At 36.9% G+C, this 21,837-nt stretch overlaps 1 protein-coding gene across 2 annotated transcripts; it reads left to right on the top strand.

Annotated features, from left to right (window-relative positions):
- The first annotated feature begins 6,722 nt into the window (after window positions 1-6,722).
- Window positions 6,723-21,060, top strand: LOC123585943 (solute carrier family 7 member 13-like). Of its 2 annotated transcripts, none has more exons than XM_045454689.1 (4): window positions 6,723-7,450; window positions 12,308-12,439; window positions 17,206-17,234; window positions 20,636-21,060. In XM_045454689.1, the coding sequence occupies exons 1-4, from the start codon at window positions 6,784-6,786 to the stop codon at window positions 20,909-20,911; spliced, it is 1,104 nt and encodes a 367-aa protein (XP_045310645.1). In that variant the 5' UTR covers window positions 6,723-6,783; the 3' UTR covers window positions 20,912-21,060. The 2 variants fall into 2 exon arrangements, with proteins under 2 accessions (XP_045310645.1, XP_045310644.1); XM_045454688.1 differs by having other exon boundaries at window positions 6,726-7,450; window positions 17,206-17,567.
- Window positions 21,061-21,837: the final 777 nt, after the last annotated feature.

The raw sequence follows: 21,837 nt of genomic DNA, 5'->3' as shown, positions 1-21,837 counted from the left end.
ATATTTCCTGCCTATTAGGAATTTGAGAGAGCATTAGCTGAATGGGTCTGAATATACCAAGATTTAAATCATGTGGGCCAGGACTGCAACCATCTGAAGGCATGACTGGGGCTGGAAGCTCCTCTTCCAAGATGGCTCACTCACAAACTTTTGACAAGAGGCTTCAGTTCCTCACCAGGTGTGTTTCTGCATAAAATGTCCTCATGACCTGGCCAATGGCTCCCCCAAAGACAGGGAAAAAGAGAAAAAGAAGAGGAGAGGAGGGGACGGGAGGGGACTGGAGGGAATGGGGAACAGAAGTTCATTGTCTTTTATAACATAATTTATCATATCATCTTAACATTGACATACCAACTCTTCTGTATCCTTTTGTCACACAGACCAACACTAGTGCTAGCACAATATGGGAGGAAACTACAGAAAAGTAGTGAATACCAGGAGGCAGGGATCATTATGGACCACTTCAGAGGTAGGTTACCCCAATCAGGACTTCCTGAGTTTACAGTATAAACACAACACCCATTATTATACAACTTTGTAAGCTATAAACTAAAAGACCCTACTTGATCATTCCTCTGTCACTTGCCCCTTCACTCACTAACACTCCAGCCACAACACCCATCTTTCAGTGCATGGGAACACCAAGTTGTTTTTCATCTAAGAGGGTTTGCATATGTTCTTCCTTCTGTCTAGAATTCTCCTCGGGGCACCTGGGTGGCTCAGTCGGTTAAGTGTCCGACTTCAGCTCAGGTCATGAACTCACGGTCCATGAGTTTGAGCCCTGCGTCGGGCTATGTGCTGACAGCTCAGAGCCTGGAGTCTGCTTCGGATTCTGTGTCCCTCTCTCTCTCTGACCCTCCCTTGCTCATGCTCTGTGTCTCTCTGTCTCAAAAATAAATAAAACATTAAAAAATTAAAAAAAAATAGAATTCTCCTCTCTCTCAATCTCTGCCACTTAAATATCACTTCCTCTGAAAGGTCCTTCCAATTATGTCATCAGTGACCTTTAAGCATATTCTATATGCCAGGTACTGTTTCCAGAACTTTTTATATTCCAATACATTTAATCCTCACAACAACCCAACAACATAGGTACTTTTATTATCCACATTTTACAAATGAACAAACAGACATAAAAAAGTAACCTGCTTACAGCAAGAAAACTAGGAACTGGTGGAGGATGTCAGGAATAAAGTATTTGAAGTGTCTGAACAAGAGGAGAGGGGAATAAGAAGAGATTGGACAGACAGGAAACTGATCTTATAGATTCTCACAGACCATCTTATGTTGCTATTTTATTCTTTTTTTACTTTTTTTTAATGTTTATTTTTGAAGGAGAGAGAGAGAGCGTGAGTGGGAGAGGGGCAGAGAGAGAAGTAGACACAGAATCTGAAGCAGGCTCCAGGCTCTGAGCTGTCAGCACAGAGCCTGACATGGGCTTGAACCCATGAACCACGAGATCATGACCTGAGCAGAAGTCGGATGTTTTACCAACTGACCCACCCAGACACCCCTGATATATTATTCCAAAGGCAATAAGAAACCCCTGGAGAGGTGTAAGCTGGGACTATAACTGATGATTAAAGTAATAAGTAAACATTTTTTTAATTTAGTAAATAATATAATAAATATCATAAACACTCAACTTAAGAAATTAAACATTACAAACATTATTGAAAAGCCCTATGCATCTCTCCCTTCCCATTTCCCCAATAGCTCCAGAGGTAACCCTCATGTTGAATATCATTATATTTTTTATTACATATGTATATATGCATACATAATATATGGCTTTAATTTAAAAAATTTTAACATTATATAGTTACAAGCTATATATTATATATACTGTGAGAGTTGTGGTGTTTTGGTTCAATTTTATGTTTTTCAAAATACACACATTAACACTAATCTCTAGTTCATTCATATTGACCACTTTGATATACTGCATTGGGTGAATATAGCAAAATTTATATTTTCATTCTCCTATTGATGGACATTTACATGGCTTTAAAATTTTTACAGTGACAAACAACACTGCTATAACCATTCTTTTACGTTTATCTCTACAAGGTAGGTCCTAGATATAAAAGGATTTAAAAACAATAGAAAGGAAAAGAGGGGCACCTCGGTGGCTCGGTTGGTTAAGCATCCAACTCTTGATTTTGGCTCATGATCCCACAGATCATGTATTCGAACCCCGTGTCGTGTTCTCCACTGAGCATGAAGCCTGTTTGGCTTCATACTCTCTCTCACTCTCTCTCTGCCTCTCCTTTGCACATGCTTTCTCTCTCTCAAAATAAGTAAACTTAAAAAATAAGGAAAAGAAAAAAAACCCACCCAAACTGTCACTATTTATTAACTAAATCATTATCAATATATTAGTATCATTAAGCAAATAATTATTAAGCAATAAAGCTGAGTTTAAGATCAGTTATTAATTATACACCAACAAAGAATAGTAAGAAAATGTTCAAATTTACAAGTGAATGTTTAGAATTCACAAGGGAATGTTTAGAATTCACAAGTGAATGTTTAGAATTCACAAGTGAAAATAAATATGATGTACTTAAGCTTCAATTTAACCAGCAAAAGAAAAGACATTAGAAGATTTACTTGTAGACTATTCTCTTTTCCTATAGAGAATGGATCAGGAAAAGACAGGGGCTAAAGTATGAAGATATGAGTTTTTCTGCTGTTACCTAAAAGAAAAATGACAGTGGCTCAGACCAAGATACTTGTAGTAGAATCAGACATATGATCAGAAACAGATATGATTTGAAAATAGAATCAAGAAGACTTTGTGAGGGATTGGATATAGAGAGTAAAGTATCAAAGATATTGGGACATAGTTTTAACCAATTGAGCATGAGAATGAAATTTACTGAGGTTTGAGATGAAGAGACTTCTGATTCCAACTGAGTGGACTAGCTTGGATCAAAACAACCCTGCCACCAAAAACAACAAAAAGCTGTATACAATATAAAAATGTCTATTTGAAAGAATTAGAAATAAATCAAAGCATCAAAGGTTTAAGGAGTCAGAGTCCTGGACACAAAGGAAACCTAGAGAGGAGACCTTGCCATTTAGCACCACTTTTCCCCGAGAAGCACCTGACAACATATAATTGGTGAACCAGAAGATACATCAAAATAAAATACCTAGATAGGAACAGGGAAAGAGACATAAAAGATGGAAAATACAGAAAATAGAATAAACGTGTATAATATGGGCAAAGACTAATATACTTTTAAAATATAATTTTACATCCATCAAATCAGCAAAAACTTTAAGTCTGGCAATACTGTGTTGGCAAAGAAGTAAAATTTGAAACCATCCAATGAAACAGCAGTTCCGTGTCACCAGCAATTCCCCTCCTTATGAATATCCTAGGGAAACTCAAACGTGTATCTAAAAAGAAATTGTAAAAGGTGTTCATTGCTGCACTGGACTTAATAGTGAAAAAATGCTCACCAAAAGGCAAATAGATGTATTTGTACAATAAAAAAGCATAAAGGCAACTCCATTCTTCCAGTTGCCAGGCCCACACACCTTGATAGGTTGTATTTCTGTCCATCTCTCACAAACCACATCTAACCCATCAGCAGTTGTGTGGGGTCTACTTTCAACATATATGACATATTCAATCACTTCAAACCTCCAATGCCAATATTCTTGTCCCTAAGCTTAAATACTTGCTAGTCTTATATACTTGGACTGGTTCATATCCAGCTCTCTTATGATTGAAACTGTAATTAGAAAATTGCAAGTTATACACGAAATAATCCAGTCAGCTACAGCATGCTTAAGAACATCCTTCAATCAGGAATCAGTAAACAGAAACATCAGCAAGACACTCATTTACCTCCAACTGCACTAAGTTCAATTAAAGTTAACACTTTTCTCAAGTGTCCCTGTACTTAGGAAACTATCATCTATTAATTGTTTACCCTTTCATTCCACACAAACACCACCATTGCCACCACCACTATCATCAGTCATCAGGAATCACCGTCTGACGTATTATGCATACGTGCTTCTTGTGTGTTTACTCCTTTTTCCCCTAAGGTACAAAAGTATTTCTGTCTGTCCTTTCTAGAATACAATAGGTCTTGGCCTGCTATGAGCTTTGCACACAGTAAGTGCTCAATAAATTTTTGTAGACTAAAATAAACAATATACCAAAACAAAAACAAATCGTAAATTAATGTCTCTGTACTTTATCTTGCTACAAATAATGGATGAATGAATGTGAGTTAATGAAAAAACATATGTCAGATGTATTAACACATATATAGTGGCACAAGCTACACATGTGACTCAGAGACAGTAGTGGCCTAAATAAATACATTTATCAGGAAATACTGTATTTCCCTTAAAAGTGAGAAGTCATTTCTCGTGTAGCTTTCAATTTTTGCTGTTGATGTTGTTGTTGTTACCTTTGGTGTTTAGAAGTTTGATTATGATTTTCTTGCGAAAATTTACATATTTACATATTTTGACAAAGTTGGGAAAGTTTCACCAGTTATTTCTTTGGATACTTTTCAGGCTTACCCTCTTTCTCCTCTTCTCTGGAACTCCAATGGCACAAATATTAGCTCTTGTGTTATATTCCCACAAAAATCACGGAGATAATATTCTTTTGTTTTGTTTTGTTTTAGTTCATTTTCTATTGTCAAATCGGGGGTTTCTACTGTTCTATTTTCATGTTCACTGATTCTTTCCCTGTACTCTTCATTCTGCAGTTGAACACACCCACTGAGTTTTTAATTTGTTTTATTTTTCGGTTCTAAAATTCCCACTTGGTTTCTCTTTATATATTCAATTTCTCTCCTGGCTCCTTCTGCTTTTTCATTTCTTACATGCATGTTTGCACAAGCTGATTGCAGAATTTTTATGATGGCTACTTTAAAATCCTTGACAGATAATTCAAAAACCTGTGTCATCTCAATATTGGTGTCTGTTGATTGTCTCTCCTCACTCAGGTTGAGATTGCCCAGGTTCTTGATATAACAAATGATTTTCTATTGTATCCTGGACATTTTGGATATTGCATTATTAAATTTGAGATCTTATCCAGGACTGGAAGCTCCTAAATATATTTATTAATAGGCTGGTTTGTGTCTATCCACAGGGACAATATTGATATCTAATTATAATAAAAGAATGAGTGTTTCCACAAAATAATCTTATTTCATACAACTTAATTACTGCTAAGATGACCAAAATGATCTCTGCCTCCTGGTATTAATGCCTTAAAGTCATCCCCTCCCCTTGAGTATGGGCAGGACTTATGAATTCTCAGTTCCAATGAATGGAATACAGCAAACATGAGGAGATGTCACTTCCAAGACTTTTGTCTTGTTACCACTCTCTCTCCCTGATGGAACAAGCAAGATGCCACACTACGATCTGCCCTATGAGGAGGCCCTCATAGGAAGAATGATGGCAGGTCTTCAGCCAATAGTTCAAGAGAGATTGAGGTCCTTAGTCCAGCAACCTGCAATAAACTGAAGCACAGCTGTATGAGTGAACTTGGAAGTGGATCGTTCCCCAGAGGAGCCTTGAGATGACTACAGTTCCAGTCAACAGATGATTGAAGCCTTATGAGACACTTAGAGCCAAAGGACCCAGCTACCAGCATCCAAATTCCTGACCCACAGGAACTGTGTGAGAATGTTTTTCAGGTCACTAACTTTTGGGGCAATTTGTTAGGCATCAGTACACACAAGTGAAATTATTAAGCCATGATAGGTCAGTACTCTAATAGATGTTTCACAGAGGTTATTTATTCAGCTCCATGGAAATGACTCTATGATAAAATGAAAATATTTTTTAGGGTTATTTATTTATTTTGAGAGAGAAAGAGAGAAAGCAGGGCAGGGGCAGAAAGTGAGAGGGAGAGGAAGAATCCCAAACAGGTTCCATGCTGTCAGCACAGAGCCCAATGCAGGGCTCGATCTCACAAATCATGAGATCACAAATCATGACATTTCTGAGCTGAAATCAAGAACCGCCAGGTGCCCCAAAATGAAATTATTATCCTCATTTTACAGATGAGGAGATAGGGATTCAAAGAAATAAAACAGCTTACTAAAAATCATGCAGCTACTAAGTGTCAGATGTGGGATTCAATCCTGAGCCTACTTAAAGTTTACATTTTTACATGAAGCTACAATTCCTCTCTTTGGAATACACTTTCAAAAGTATTAGCTCAGAGTTATATAATATCGACTTTTATACTTCCAAAGGAAAATTCTCTGGCCAAACTTAAATCTTTCTTTCGTAATTAGCTGTGACTAACTTGTTCAGCGACATATGTGTTTTCTTAAAGACCGATTTATTGAGATATAATTCATGTACCATACAACTCATCCCTTTAAACTGTACACTTGAGTGGGGCTATTTGGCATATTACATTAATAACTTTTTAAAACTTGTGATAAAATATGTATAACATAAAATTTGCCATTTGGACCATTCTTAAGTGTACAATTCAATGGCATTAATTATAGTCACAGTGTTGTGCAACTATCACCAGGTATGTTTGAATTTTTAAATAATTAACATGTGAAACATTTTAACTCTGGCACTCTTTAAAAGAGTTTACAGAATCTTAGAACGATTCACAAGTTAATTATTTTTAAAACAAAGTTAAGTGCAATAAAATGCTTATGTAAATCAACAAAGCATGCTGCAGAAGAATCATGCAGAAATGTATAAAAGTTAGCAATCCACATGACATTTTTATATTACTTTGCAGGATAAAAAAAAAAAAAGAAAAATATGCAACTCCTGAGGTCAATAGGATTTTTCCATGGAAATATTTTATTATTTTGTGTCACAACAGGTGCAGGAATCTTTGTGTCTCCTAAAGGGGTATTAAAATACTCTTCACTGAACATAGCTGTCTCCCTGAGTATTTGGGCTGCTTGTGCTGTTCTGACTATCATCAGCGCTCTCAGTCTTGCAGAGCTGGGGACAACCTTCCCTAGAAGTGGAGCGCCTTACTATTTCCTCAAAAGATCTCTTGGATCCTCTGTTGCTTTCCTCAGTCTTTGGATCAAATTTTTTATTTATCCCTTAGGAATAGCTACGCAAAGCTTGATAATATCTACCTATATAATTCAGCCTTTCTATACCAGGTGTCCAGCTCCAGAGCTACCAAAGAAATGTCTAGCTTTGGCTATTTTGTGGTCACTGGGGCTTCTAAATACTCGAGGGGTGCTAACAGTGGCTTGGTTTCAAACTATCAGTGTTTTGATGAAAATCGCTATCCTCTGCTTCATTTCCCTTACTGGGATTGTACTGTTAGGGACTGGGAAAAAGGAGAATGTGGCCAAGTTTGAGAATTCTTTCGACGCTGAACTTCCTGGTGCCTCACAGATTGCAGAAGCCTTACTCCAAGGATTGTTTGCATATTCTGGTACATCAATCCTGATCAACATAGCAGGTAAATCCATCTCTGAAATACTTTTGTAGCAGGCTGAAAGTTTTGTCTACAGTTCTATAGAGAAAGATATAGCCGATTTGTTTGGTTTTTGGAATTCAATTTGATCTTCTTTGGACTAGTTGGATATATCACAGTTTAGTCATCACTAAACCTCAGTATATTACCATTTATATGGAAAATATGGAATTTAGTATTCTTCAGGTCATGTCCCTTATTCAAAATGTGGGAATTTATAATATAAAGTTTTCAAAAGGAAATTAAGATCACTCTCATACATTACTACATTTTATTCTAGCATTTTTTCAAGACATTTTGAGTTAAATATCAGTGATGTAAGAAATACATTAATATAATCTATTTGTAAAAAATAAGACTATCACAGATTTATATATATATATACATATATATACATGTATATATATATATATGTATATATATATATATATATATATATATATATATATATATATGTGTATATATATATATACACCCTACCAGCAATGATAAAATGCCACATCCTAATTTTGATTCCATGATATGTCTCAGGGATCTTTCTATATCAGTTCTTAGTGACCTAACACATTTTTTAAACTGCTGCATAACATTCTTTAGGATGGCTTTACCACACCTACACATTAGTATGTGTTTAAAGTTCTTACAATTTTTCACAATTACAAGGAGTGTTGTAATGCCCATGTTTCCCTATGCACATGTACTGTACGGCCATGTTGCCCCCTGCAATGTTATGGTACCAAGAGAATGTGGTAATAGATGCATAGCACCCTAGAGTAAACAAAATAATTAAATAGAAAACAATTCATGATATTTCATTTGCCTTATAAAATTATAAGAATATAAAATATTAAGAAATATAGTAAATAGTGAAGTTGTATAAAACTTCCAAGCAAAATCTTTGCAACAATTTCTATAAGAAACTTGAACTTGGGGTGCCTGGGTGGCTCAGTCTATTAAGTGTCCAGTCATGATCTCGCCGTTCCTGAGTTTGAGCCCTGCAACAGGCTCTGTGCTGACAGCTCAGAGTGTGGAGCCTGTTTCAGATTCTGTGTCTCCCTCTCTTTCTGCCCCTCCCCCGCTTGTGCTCGGTCTGTCTGTCTCTCTCTCTCTTTCTCTCTCTCTCTCTGTCAAAAATCAATAAACATTAAAAATTTTTTTTAAATTTAAAAACCTTGAGCTTGTTCCCCTACATGTCACAGTACTAGTATAGATTTTATGCTTAAAATATCTGTAATATTTTATCAAAACTTTTCATTATGATTTCTTAGAAGCCCTGATTCTCAAATCATTGAAGTCTGTGATATTCCTTGATTATTAAGATATTTGTTCTCTCATGTAGATTATTAAAAATTAAGATAATTTTTAAGGATTTTATCATTTTTCTTTTTTAATAATTGACAAAGGTAATGTTTTCATTTCTGGCAGTGAAATTAGTGAATTTTTAAACCAATATCAAGGTTTTCCAAATAATGATAAGGCTTTAATTTATCTAGCACAAAAGAATTGTTATAGCAATCATCTTGCAGCTAGCTTGGACATTAAAAAAGCACATGAAATACTGGACATGTGTGAAGGCCGAGTTTCATGGGTCACCGACTGGATCTGCATCCTTCAGGGGCCACTGAGTCACCTCACTTCCCCAGTCGTGTTGGGTTATGAGCCACGGTCCTTGGACAACTGAATCCAACTTCCTCCAGCAGTTTCTAAAAAGCCCTTTCCTACAGTGGGCAGTTATGTGTTCTGCAAAAGTAAATACCCAGATATTAGTATCTCTCTAAGGTAGAACATCTCACTAGAGCAAGCAGGAAGGTTCTTGATAGTAATCATCACCTGAAGATACAGCATAATGCAGCTATAAACCCAATTTGGGATCTTTTTGGACTGCTCATCTCAACCTCCTACTCCCTGGCTTGATTTGTTATCAAAACAAACTAAGCCTTGAATTAAGGATGAGCATCCCATACCTAGCACTGGTAATGAAATGTGAATGACTTCAGATCAATATGGTGTTTGAAAGGTCTACAGAAATTTTCTGGCTCTGCAGACTATTAAAGCAAAAGGCCCAATAAAACGAGTGTAGTAATTCCATCAGATCTTGTGGCCAGTTGCATGGGACTGGCTACCATTACCCACTTTGTTAACTTTATTTGTAAGTCTACAACACCAAATTTATACATCTGGCTTCTTGTATACCAAAACAGGTTAATCCTTGTGGTGAGAAAGGAACCCGTGTGCATTGTTGGTGGGAATGCCAACTGGTGCAGCCACTGTGGAAAACAGTATGGAAGTTCCTCAAAAAATTAAAAATAGAACTACCCTATGATCCAGTAATTTCACTACTGGGTATTTATCCAAAGAATACAAAAACACTAATTCAAAAAGATACATGCATCCCTATGTTTCTTGCAGCATTATTTACAATAGCCAAATTATGGAAGCAGTTCAAGTGTCCATCAATAGATGAATAGATAAAGAATATGTGGTATATATACACGATGGAATATTACTCAGCCTTAAAAAGAATGAAATCTTGCTGTTTGCAACAACATGAGTGGATCTAGGGAGTAGAATGCTAAACTAAACCAGACAGAGAAACAAATACCACATGATTTCACTCAAATGTGGAATTTAAGAAACAAAACACATGAACAAATAAAAAAAGAGACAAATCAAAAAAACAGACTCTTAACTATAGAGAACAAACTGATGGTTACCAAAGTGGAAGTGGGGGGCAAGAGGGGTGAAATAGGTGAAGGGGATTAAGAATACATTTATCTTGATGAGCATTAAGTAATGTATAGAATTGTTGAATCTGTACACCCAAAACTAATATAACACTGTATTTTAACTATACTGGAATTAAAATTTAAAAATAAAAATAATTAAATTAATTTTTAAAATAAATACATAAATAAGGATATTTAAAATAAAAAAAAAAGAGAGAGGCATAACCCCAGCTAAAAAGAACTATTTCTCTCGAGTTTGGTCCTCAGATTTTCTGATCTGTCATATTCCTGGCCAAGTATAAACAGAATAGACAGCTTATGTCCAGATTCGTATGCTAGGGCCTCCTAAAGGGACACCACTGAACCCCAAGCACCACCATACATCTTTTATATTTACCTCTGAAATAAGAAATTATATTGGCTCTCAAAACTATTAGTGCATCCATCTCAGTAACAGGTCTGACGAAATTAAAATGAGTCTCTAGTGACATAGACAACTGTCAGGAATTGAGTTCTATCCACGTAACAGCAAAAGAACAAAAGTCCTCTGCTTCCATAACATGACTTGTGTGACTTGCAAGGGAGCATCAGGGAAGATGACATGGCATGCTGTGTAGAAAATCAGGATCACTTGACACACATTCATCTTCACAGCAATTTAAAGAAACCCTCAGATTTCGTAATCTGCTCCAAATTCCCATTGCACTAAGGAAATCCAGGAGATAACTGCAGCATTGGCTGACCCTCAGAGGAAGTTGCATTAATAATGGCACCACCGGCTCGGATTTGCATCCACTCCTCGTCCAAAGATCTGAAGAGCAAGATCTAGGGTAACTTTTAAAAAGGCCAGTTCCCCACATCCGTGAGGAAGGTTTCTGAGAACAAATGGTAACTTTTGGCCTGAGCTAGAAATGTAAATAAGAGATGGGAAAAGGCCCATTAGACAAAACTTTCCCCTTACTTTATGGAAAACCTAAACAGGAGATTCTAAGCAGGCAGGGCACCTACCACAGGCTGCTCTTCTGTCATTGGAGATCAGAGGCCATGGTCTTAGTATGCACCGAAGACAGGAATATGGTAGAAAACACAAACTAAGAATTCACTGCTTCCCTGGACACATTTAAAACTTGGCAATACTCCCTGGTCTTAAGGATGTGACCAAAGTTGGGCATGTTAGGGACAAAAGAAATTTTCCACATTAAAACCAAGCAAGTTGTAAGAGACAGTATTCCTAAAGGAATTTTTTACTGTTCATTTGAACAGTGGTGGGAAAAGAGTAAGATGAGAAAGAAAGCATTAATTTGGTACAAGTTAAAACTTTTTTATCTTTTACTCTCTCTTTCTCAAAGAAAATAAAATGTTAGTGTTAATGTAACATCTTATAGTTTCCCAAAGTGACAGTTAAAATTATTAGTCACTTTTTATGGGGCATCTGGGTGGTTCAGTCGATTAAGCGTCTGACATGGGCTCAGGTCATGATCTCAAGGTTCACGGGTTCAAGCCCTGGGTTGGGCTCTGTGTTGACCACTGTGAGCCTAGAGCCTGCTTCGGATCCTGTGTCTCCCTCTCTCTCTGCCCCTTCCCTGCTCATGCTCTCTGTCTCTCGAAAATCAATAAACCCATTAAAAGTTTTTTAAAAATATATTAGTCTATTTATGGGATAATTTCGGAATAATAATTTTTTTTTTTAATTTTTTTTTTTCAACGTTTATTTATTTTTGGGACAGAGAGAGACAGAGCATGAACGGGGGAGGGGCAGAGAGAGAGGGAGACACAGAATCGGAAACAGGCTCCAGGCTCCGAGCCATCAGCCCAGAGCCCGACGCGGGGCTCGAACTCACGGGCCGCGAGATCGTGACCTGGCTGAAGTCGGACGCTCAACCGACTGCGCCACCCAGGCGCCCCTCGGAATAATAATTTTTAACAAAATAGTACAAAATAATGAGAAATCTAAGCTTTCAGGCAAAATTTGTGCAGGACCAATGTAGAATCAGTCCATGTAGATAAGGAAGCATGGATCCATGAACAATACTTTCTCCTCTTTCGATTACAAAGAACTCCTCAAAAGTCCCACAATAATACTTCCTCTTCTGATAACTTTCTTTGTGTTTTTTAGGAGAGATAAAAAATCCCGGTGAGAATATTCCCAAAGCTCTGATTACCGTTCTTCCCATGGTGGCTGTTGTTTACGTATTGGTGAATATATCCTACCTGGCAGTTTTGACCCCTCAGGAAATCATCTCTGCAGGTATGAATGTGTCTAGACAGAGAGAAACCAGTCACTACTACTACCTACTCTCAATAAATATTGACTCCGGTACACTGTAGGTATGTTTGATACACCCCTAAGAATATAAACATGACGTATTCATGCTTTGGTTTTTATAAGGAAAGGAAAAATAATCACCTAAATGATCTATAAAGAAGGGGCATGTGCTAAGGGAAAGATCTAAGGATAGTAGAATGTGAAAAGCAAGAATTAGGAAGAGAAAGAGAAGGAGGAGAGGGCTGCAGAGGAGAAAGGGAAAGAGATGAAGAGAACCAGGAGCAAGCACAGCAAGAAGCAAAGAAGAGATATTTTGTTAGAATTTCTACCCTTTAGGGTACACCCAGATACATATCCCCAAAATAACTGTTTGGAATAGGCAATGCATTCTTCATTTTGTAGGTAGGGAAACTAGCTCAGGGAAGTTAAGTAATGGACAGAGTTAAGGTCCAAAACTGGGTCTCCATCATGCTCTTCTTATGATAGAAGCATGTGTCTTGTCCAGGTTACTGAAGGTAGTGGGTTGTAAACGTGGACAGCAAGTTGGCAAGATCTGATCTTAAAAAAAATACTCTTCCCAATACCTCTAGGTATGGTGCTCAAAGTTACATTCCTGGTAACTGACAGACTCAAAACCAGGTGGTCCAACTTCAAAACCCATGTTCTCAACCACCGCACTAAAATGCCTCAATTTACAAACAAACCAAATCAAAGTCCTGTATCGCCACCACTAGGAGGGATTATTATCAATGCAAGTAATAGTATGTATATACATTAACATATATCAGATAATAAGGTATATTAAAACAAACAATGATATAGTAGACACCATAGATGTGACTAAACAGAGCTATATCAAGAGGTTAGTAGTAAATGGTGTCATGTGAATGATAAAATTACAGTTTTTATTTCCTTTTTTATATTGTTTCATATTGTTCATATTTTCCATGATTAGCATGTTGCACTTATGATCAGAAAAATATCATTTTTCTAATGCCAAATAACATTTCCACAGAACCAACTGGTAAACTTTTATGAAAACACCAAGCCTTTTTTTTTTTTTTTTTTTGGAAACACCAAGCCTTTAAGAAAATGCTAAATCACGTTGTTTACTTTAAAAAGGCAGAGTAGTATTTGAAATATATTTTAAAAATTCCATCAAATTTTAATTTAAAAAAAGGCAGTTACTCCTGAAAGAAGAGAAGTTATCTAGAAAGTTCATTTACTGATACAACTCACTCTTTAAATATTCTAGATAAAATCCAAGTAATACACCAATAAAAACATAAACTACAAAAATATTGTATAGAAAGACAGGAACAGGGGCGCCTGGGTGGCTTAGTCGGTTAAGCGTCCGACTTCGGCTCAGGTCACAATCTCGCGGTCCGTGGGTTCGAGCCCCGCGTCGGGCTCTGGGCTGATGGCCCAGAGCTTGGAGCCTGCTTCCGATTCTGTGTCTCCCTCTCTCTCTGCCCCTCCCCTGTTCATGCTCTGTCTCTCTCTATCTCAAAAATAAATAGAAAACGTTAAAAAAATTAAAAAAAAAAGAAAGAAAGAAAGAAAGAAAGAAAGAAAGAAAGAAAGAAAGACAGGAACAGAAGTATCTAACCCTGTACAAATATAGTGCATGTGGTTTGGGAGAAGCTGTGACTAGAGCCAACATACTGGGATACTCAGGTAACTAGAATTTCCCTGCAGTGGAGGGGTTTTCAAAGCAAAGGTCACAAAGAGGATTAGTCTGGTGTGCAAAGCCTTTACAAAAATAAGTTTTGAAATGTATTTTGAAAAAAAAACTATACAAGTTTCAAAAAGTCAAAAGGTGGTTTTATGCATCTTCTCTGACACTAGTACAAAAATGTTATGTTGCTTCTAAAAGGAAAATATAGGTGCACCTAGGTGGCTCAGTCAGTTAAGCATCTGACTCCTGATTTTGGCTCAGGTCATGATTTCATGGTTCATGGGTTCAAGCCTCCCATCAGATTCTGTGCTGAAAGTGGTTGGAGCCTGCCTGGGATTCTCTCACTCTCCCTCTCTCTTCCCCTCCTGTCTCTCTCTCTCAAAATAAAAAAAAAATAAATAAATAAATAAATAAATAAATAAACATTAAAAAAAATAAAAGGAAAATACAATTTTTAAATGTTACGTTAAAAAAATAAATGAAAAGAAAATATAAGTTTTTAAATGTCTAACTTATTTTGAGACAGAAAGAGAGTAGGGGAGGGGGTGAGAGGCAGAGAGAGAGAGGGATAGTGAGAGAATCCCAAGCAGACCACACTGTCAGCATAAAGCCTGATGCAGGGCTTGAACTCATTAACTGTGAGATGATGACCTGAGCCAAAATCAAGAGTTAGATGCTTAACCAAATGAGCCACCCAGATGCCCCAAGAAAATATAAATTTTTTTAAGTTATTTATTTTTTAAAAGAGAGCACACACGCAGAAAGTGAGGGAGAGAGAGAGAATCCCAAGCAGGCTCCACACTGTCCACACAGACCCTGATGCAGGGCTCCAACCCACAAACCATGAGCTCATTTCCTGAGATGATGATCAACCAGCTGAGACACCCAGGTGCCCCTAAATTTTGATAAGTTAATAATAACATGTTACTATTACACCTTCCCACAATTTGGTCTCACAGGAATACAGTCGTAACACTAAAGGAGATTTTGTTTTAACTATTAAAATGAGAGACAGAACTGTAATTTGCCTTATACCCACTTCCAAACTAGTCAGCAAGTCCTGTAAAACTCTACCCCATTAACAGCTCGTCAGGTATTTCCCCCTTCTGCACGCCCACTCAGTGTCTAGACCCTCACTTTTCTCATCGGGCTACAGCAACAACCTCCTCATTTGTACACTCACTTCTAATCTCCCTCCAATCCAGCCTCCACTCAGTCTCTAGAGATGATGTTATAAAACGTAAATCTAATCATGTCACTCTCCTGCTTAAACACTCTCTGTTTTGTGTCCTGCTGCAACCACCCCGTCACCACCAAATACACAAATACCAACTTCTAAACTGACCATTGCAGGTTCTCCAAGATCTAAGCAAGCCTAACTTTCTGTTAGGTGTGCACGAATACCCTCACCACATATCCTTTCTAAACAACTTACCATTTCCAGGTGAGACTCTATTATCTCTGCCTCCCCCACAATGCCACCTTACCAGCCTTAGATGCCTACCTTGTGATGGATGTTACACTAGTAAGATTGATTCTAAGTTCAACATCCTTTGAGCCCTGACAAGTTCCTCCTAAGTCTCATTCCAGTCTTAGAATGTTTGAAATGCAATTTAAAATCATGAAATGGAGTATAGTGAATAAACTTACAATATAATTGCAATCATCTCTCTGAATTTTAGGGTTGTTAACATTATTAATAAGAAATTGTCAGAATTTTAGAACCGAAATACCTACAAAACAAAGCTCAATGTTTTCAACTTTGCAAATAAATTATTAGAGGCAAAACTGTAGGTGTCAAAGCACTTGCAATTGAAAAAAAGAAAAGAACTAAACCACCATCAATTCATCACATTATCAATGAAAAAGACCAGTACATCATAGGTAGTAAAGATAATGCAATCGTATCATATAATTTTGAGCTCTACTTTAATTATAATCAATGGCCAATAATTTTGGAGAAATTTTGGCAGTATAGTTGATGCCCTCACAACATAATTCCTTATGTTTCTAGTATCAGTTATTTGCCTTAGTTAAGCATCTATATTTACCCCCATTGAAAATCTTCTATTCTTATTTTTAATCATAGTATTTGTGACTATCACTCATCTGTTGTTGCCAAACAAGCCTCCCCAAAATGTACTGATTTACAACCACCACTTATTTGGTTCACAATTCTACAAGTTGGCAATTTATGCTGAGTTCAGCTAGGCAGTTCTGGTTCTCTGTTGGAGTCATATGTGTGTCTGCAGTCCCTTGCAGTTTGGGTAAGCAGCTTTATTGATGTTGGCCATGATTTCCTGTTTCTTTGGGGACTCAGCTTGTAGGTTAGCTTGAGTCCTTGGAGAAGCAAATGCCAAGAAAGAATTAAATGTGCAATGAATTTAGTAAGAGAAATGCTTGTGTTAGAGAAACCAAGAAGGAAGCCAAGTAAGGCTGGGAGAGCCATGGGATCACAATGCGAGTGTGACCCAAAGTGAAGAAGAGAAAGAGGAAAAAATAAGTAAAAACACCCTGGACTGATATGCTGTATAGGAAAGGTTTGGCACATCTGCCAGGAAGCCCTTTAGCCAAAGTTGGCCATCAGATAAATAAGTACCTCTTAGTGCCTCTACCTCACAGATATTAGCAGGGAACAACCTGTGGGAGCATGGCTTTGGTAGAAATGCCACAATGTATTTCTTTGTGCAGTAGCCAGGGCCCTAGGTCAATTATGCTCCCTATATTTGGAAGTCTATAAAATGCATTTTCAGGCTCCAGAATTACTATGGTTTGTCTTTCACAGACTAGGTTGAGCTTGTTCACATGGTAGCTAAGCAGGGTTCAAGAGAGCAAGCAACATGTGATACTTCTCAAGGTATAGGCTCAGAGCTGGCAAACTACTACTTCCAATGCATTCTACTGACCGAAATAGACCACGAGGCCATATTCAAGAACTGATAAAGAAACTCCCTCTCAGAAGAAGGGGCCAAGTCAGATTACAAAGAGTACAGATGCAAGAAGAAGTGAATAATTTTTGCCATATTTGCAATGAAGCAAAAGTGACTGACTCTTTTGAAATTTTTTTTAGATGCTGTTGCTGTCACCTGGATGGATAAAGTAATCCCTTCCATGCAATGGGTCATTTCTTTTGGGATTTCAACTTCAATAGTTAGCAACATATGTTGTACAGTGCTTTCAGCATCAAGGCTGTTCTACACAGCAAGCCAAGAAGGACAACTGCCTTTGATTTTCTCCATGCTTAATAACTACTTCAGTCCAACTGTTGCTATCACCCAGATAATCATCTTAGCTTCTTGTCTTATTATAGCCTCAGATTTAATCAATTTAATAAAATATTCAGGATTAGCAACCTGGGTTTTAAGAGGGCTATATATGATAGGTTTACTTAAACTAAGGTACCAGGACCCCAATCTACCCAGACCTTATAAGGTAAATCAAGATAAAAATGTTAATATTAACTTTCTACTCTATTTCTAGGAATATAACTTTTTTAACCTATAGGGGTTGCTTCTAATCAATTAGAGTCCAATTTATGAAACATCTGATCTGGATCTCTATGTTCCAGTTTACTGATGTATAATTGGCTGTATGAGCTATTTTTGGCTTGTTTCTTATTGAGTAAAAGGTCAAAATTGATTCTCCACAAGGAATATAGTTATCACTTTTGTTATTTTCCAGGAGCTAGACAACAATGCTTTTGGGGGAAGGGGGGGAATATTGACCCAACTCAAAATCATCTCTTCAGTGCACAATCCAACAGAGGTGATATGGCATTCCATTCTTAATTATATCCTTGATGGAGTCTTCATTTTCTACAATAAGATCAATAAGATGTTAATCTAAGCCTCAGTTTGGATTATTATAAACATTGTGAACCTGAACTTAACTTGCAAGATAAAATCATTACCTCCTAGATAATGTCAGTACGGCCCTGTAGGCTCCTAGAGTATCTTTATGCAAAATATACAAAAGCACCCTTCCTCTAGGCAGACATAGCTCTGTGCCCAGGCACAGCCTAGTGAAGAAAGCACAAGCTAGATATTAGCTCCACGCTGCTCCATCAGATGGGAGCACTTGTGCATATAGTGACTACTTAAGCAATCATACGTATAAGAAATTAAATTAGACTCATTTGAAAAGACCATTCTGACAATAGCATAGAAAGTGAATTAGAAGAAGGCATGAGTAGAGGCACCTGAGTGGCTCAGTTGGTTAAGTGTCCAAGTCTTGATCTTGGGGTTGTGAGTTCAAGCCTCAGGTTAAAAAATTAATTAGTTAAAAAGGAGGCATGAGCATATTCAGGTCAAACAGTCTGCAGAGGTTCATTTAGTCACCCAGTTTAACTAAAGAGAATTCTAAAACTTAGAGATTAAGTAAATTACTCTGGCTAAAAGATACCAGGCTGGAATTTAAACTAAACAGTCTGATTCCAGAGCCCATATTTTTGTTATATTTATTTTAAAAAGACTGGTGAATATTTTATTCTGTAAAGGACCTACTAAGGAAATTTTTTCTGATCTTAGCATCAAGAATACTTAGGCCTCTCCTAAATAACTGATTTGCTTATACCTTATGATGGACAGCTTTCAGAATCTATATGGAGTTTTGTGGCACGTGTTTTGTGAAACAAATTCATTCTTTATGTTTATTTCCCTCTCTCTTATTTTCATTTATTTTGCCTTGGTGTAATGTAAGACATACCTTGCTATAATGTAAATCCTAAGAGGTTTCAAACAGTGTTTGTTTAATTCTTTAGTTGTGTCATAAATATAATCAAAATGGCCGTTTAAGATATTTTCTGCATGTAGAGATTGTGTACAAAGTAAAATGAGAGTCCCATGTTTCATGCCAATGACCATAATAACCACTTGAGTGTGCTTTTTAAAATATGAATTCCCAGACTCACTCTTGGGAATTCTAATTTAGTCGATGTCAGTTGGGCCCTAAGAGTTTATGTTTATCAATTATCTTGGGGCTTCTTATGCAGAGAAGTCCACTGACTGACGTATTTTAAGACACACTAGTCTAGACAATCTTCACTTTCTTCCCCTCAAAATGGCTCCCTCTTTGGCCATTTCTCCTCTTGAAAAAAGTGAATGACAATATCTTGGATTTGAGTTATCTATTTATTCAACAAATAAGCAGTAACTATCTGCTATGTTTCAGGTACTCTACTAGGCAGTTCAAAAAACCCATTAGCCTCAGAGAAGTGTAAGAAATGTATACATATCACTGTTCTAAAGTTAATTAAGAAATGTCATTTTGTTGGGGCAACCTGGCTGGCTCAGTTGGTTGAGCATATGACTCTTGATCTCAGGGTTGTAGGTTTGAGCACTATTGGATGTAAAGATTACTTAAAAATAAAATGTTAAAAAAATATTTTTTTAAAAAAGAAATGTCATTTTGTTGAGTACGTTTTACTGAAGTGCCCTGTGTACAATGCTCACAAAGACTTCAAAAGACCAGCATTATATAAAACCTCATTTTGCAAATGGGTTGGAAAAGACCCTTTTTTCCCCCAACTTAAATGGCAATGACACACATATTTCAGGAATATTTGATTAAAAAGCTCTGAACACATTTATCTATCATGGCTGCCTGCCCACCAGGTAGCTTCCTTCAGTTGAAACAGGGTGCAGGGCCCCAAGGGTCTCACTGTGCAGTGACAGCAACCCTGGACGCTGGTGCAATGGGCCCCACAGGACTCGCAGGGAGCCTCCTTCTGGCTCCCTTCTGCAAATAGGTCTGAGGACCAGATTAATTAAGTAGCCCAAAGTTAAACAGCTGAACAGTGGCACTAAGCTCCCTGGAGAGGAATCTTCTGTATCTGTCTTAAATACCTCTGTGTCCCTAGCATGGCAAGTGGCACATAGGGATTCAGTAGATATTTCTTGAAGGAATGAACAATTAAGGTTGTAGAGCTTGCATTTCCAATCAGACTTTTCTGATTCCAACATTTCTGCTGTTTTTATTATGTAATAGTGCTGCTCTAGAAAAAATTGGTACATGCCTAATTAAAGAAGCATTATAACCAAATATTACGGTTATGCCAAATTCCCAAAACTAAGAATGCTTCAATGACTAATACTAGAACGGAATAGTTAATTTTTTATTTTTGACAATGATTTCTTATAATGTATCTTTTTTCCCATGCTTGAAAATAAAGCACTTATTTTAGTAATAAGTTGACAATATCTGATGAATAGAGTAGGCATTCATAAAAACTATAGAATAAATATAAATAAATAAATACTGTTCCACTTTTTACACTCATTTAGTCTGCCATTGATGTACTTTCTATAATATACTACTGAGACTGTCTCTTTAAATACATTTGAAAATATATTTGCAGTTTTCTCCCTGGTGTTTTTGAAACATTTGTTCCAAACAGAAAGAGAATGTTCTTATATTGTTTATAGAAATTTTGAACTTTTGAGGAAAAAGTCATCACTAATGTTAATCTTAATCCTTTTTTTTTTTTTTTTTTTTACTTTCAGGTGCGTTTGCCATTTATATTTGGATCCATAGCTATATCTTTGTTTCTAATTTTGACACCAATGATTCATTCTCCTAAAGTAGAGTATATCTATGGGTTTATCTTTATTTTCAGTGGACTTCTGGGTTACAGGCTTCATGTTCACCTTAATCAACGTTCTGTTTGTTTTGATAAAATCACTTGTTATTTACAATTATTATTTAATGTTTCACCACCTGAAGACCAAGATGAAGGTATTTCAACAGGAAAAAAACATCTTGAAGAAATCTTTTTGTAAATAGGCAACCCTAGATCTGTAAGTGGTTAATGACTAAGCACATTCAATCTTTGCTTTAAAATGTATACACCCAGGGGCACCTGGGTCGCTCAGTTGGTTAAGCATCTGACTCTTGATTTTGTCTCAGGTCGTGATCCCATGGTTTGTGAGACTGAGCCCCATGTCATACTCTGTGCTGACAGCATGGAGCCTGCTTTTCTCCCTCTCCCTTTCTCTCTGCCCCTCCCCTGCTCATGCACGTGCATGCACATGAGCTCTCTTTCTCTCTCTCAAAATAAATAAATAAACATTAAAAAAACAAAAATAATATATATATATACCCTCATAGATACAAAACCTCCCCCTTCATACCCAATCCCCAACTACATGTATCAAATCCCTGCCCAGCTACGTATTCAAATTCTTAAAAAAAAATTTTTTTTAATGTTTATTTATTCTTGAGAAAGAGACAGTGGAAGCGGGGGAGGGGCAGAGAGAGAGGGAGACACAGACTCTGAAGCAGGCTCCAGGCTCTAAGCTGTCAGCACAGAGACCAATGTGGGACTTGAACCCACAAGCCCTGAGATCATGACCTGAACCGAAGTCGGATGCTCAACTGAATGAGCCACCCAAAAGCCCTCAAATTGTTTACAATTCTAATTCTTTTGCTTGTAATTTAAGCCTTAGTTCCCTAGTGCCCAACATGTTTTTCACCACTTTCCTCCAACAACCATCAAAGAAACAAACAAAATAAAAGAGTCATTGTCAGGAAGACGAGTACATGGGTAAAGAGTAGATAACAGATATTTAATCAACATTCATTGAATGAATGTAAGATGCATCCACAAAAACAAAAAAAAAGAATATTATAAATCTGAGATTTATATTAATAAAAACTACATATTGCTTCCTACTCACTGGTCTAAACAGTTCACAGTGATATCAAT

Source organism: Leopardus geoffroyi, chromosome C3 (genome assembly GCF_018350155.1).
Source record: "Leopardus geoffroyi isolate Oge1 chromosome C3, O.geoffroyi_Oge1_pat1.0, whole genome shotgun sequence".
Classification (NCBI taxonomy): domain Eukaryota; kingdom Metazoa; phylum Chordata; class Mammalia; order Carnivora; family Felidae; genus Leopardus; species Leopardus geoffroyi.
This window is presented reverse-complemented; position numbering and strand designations above follow the sequence as displayed.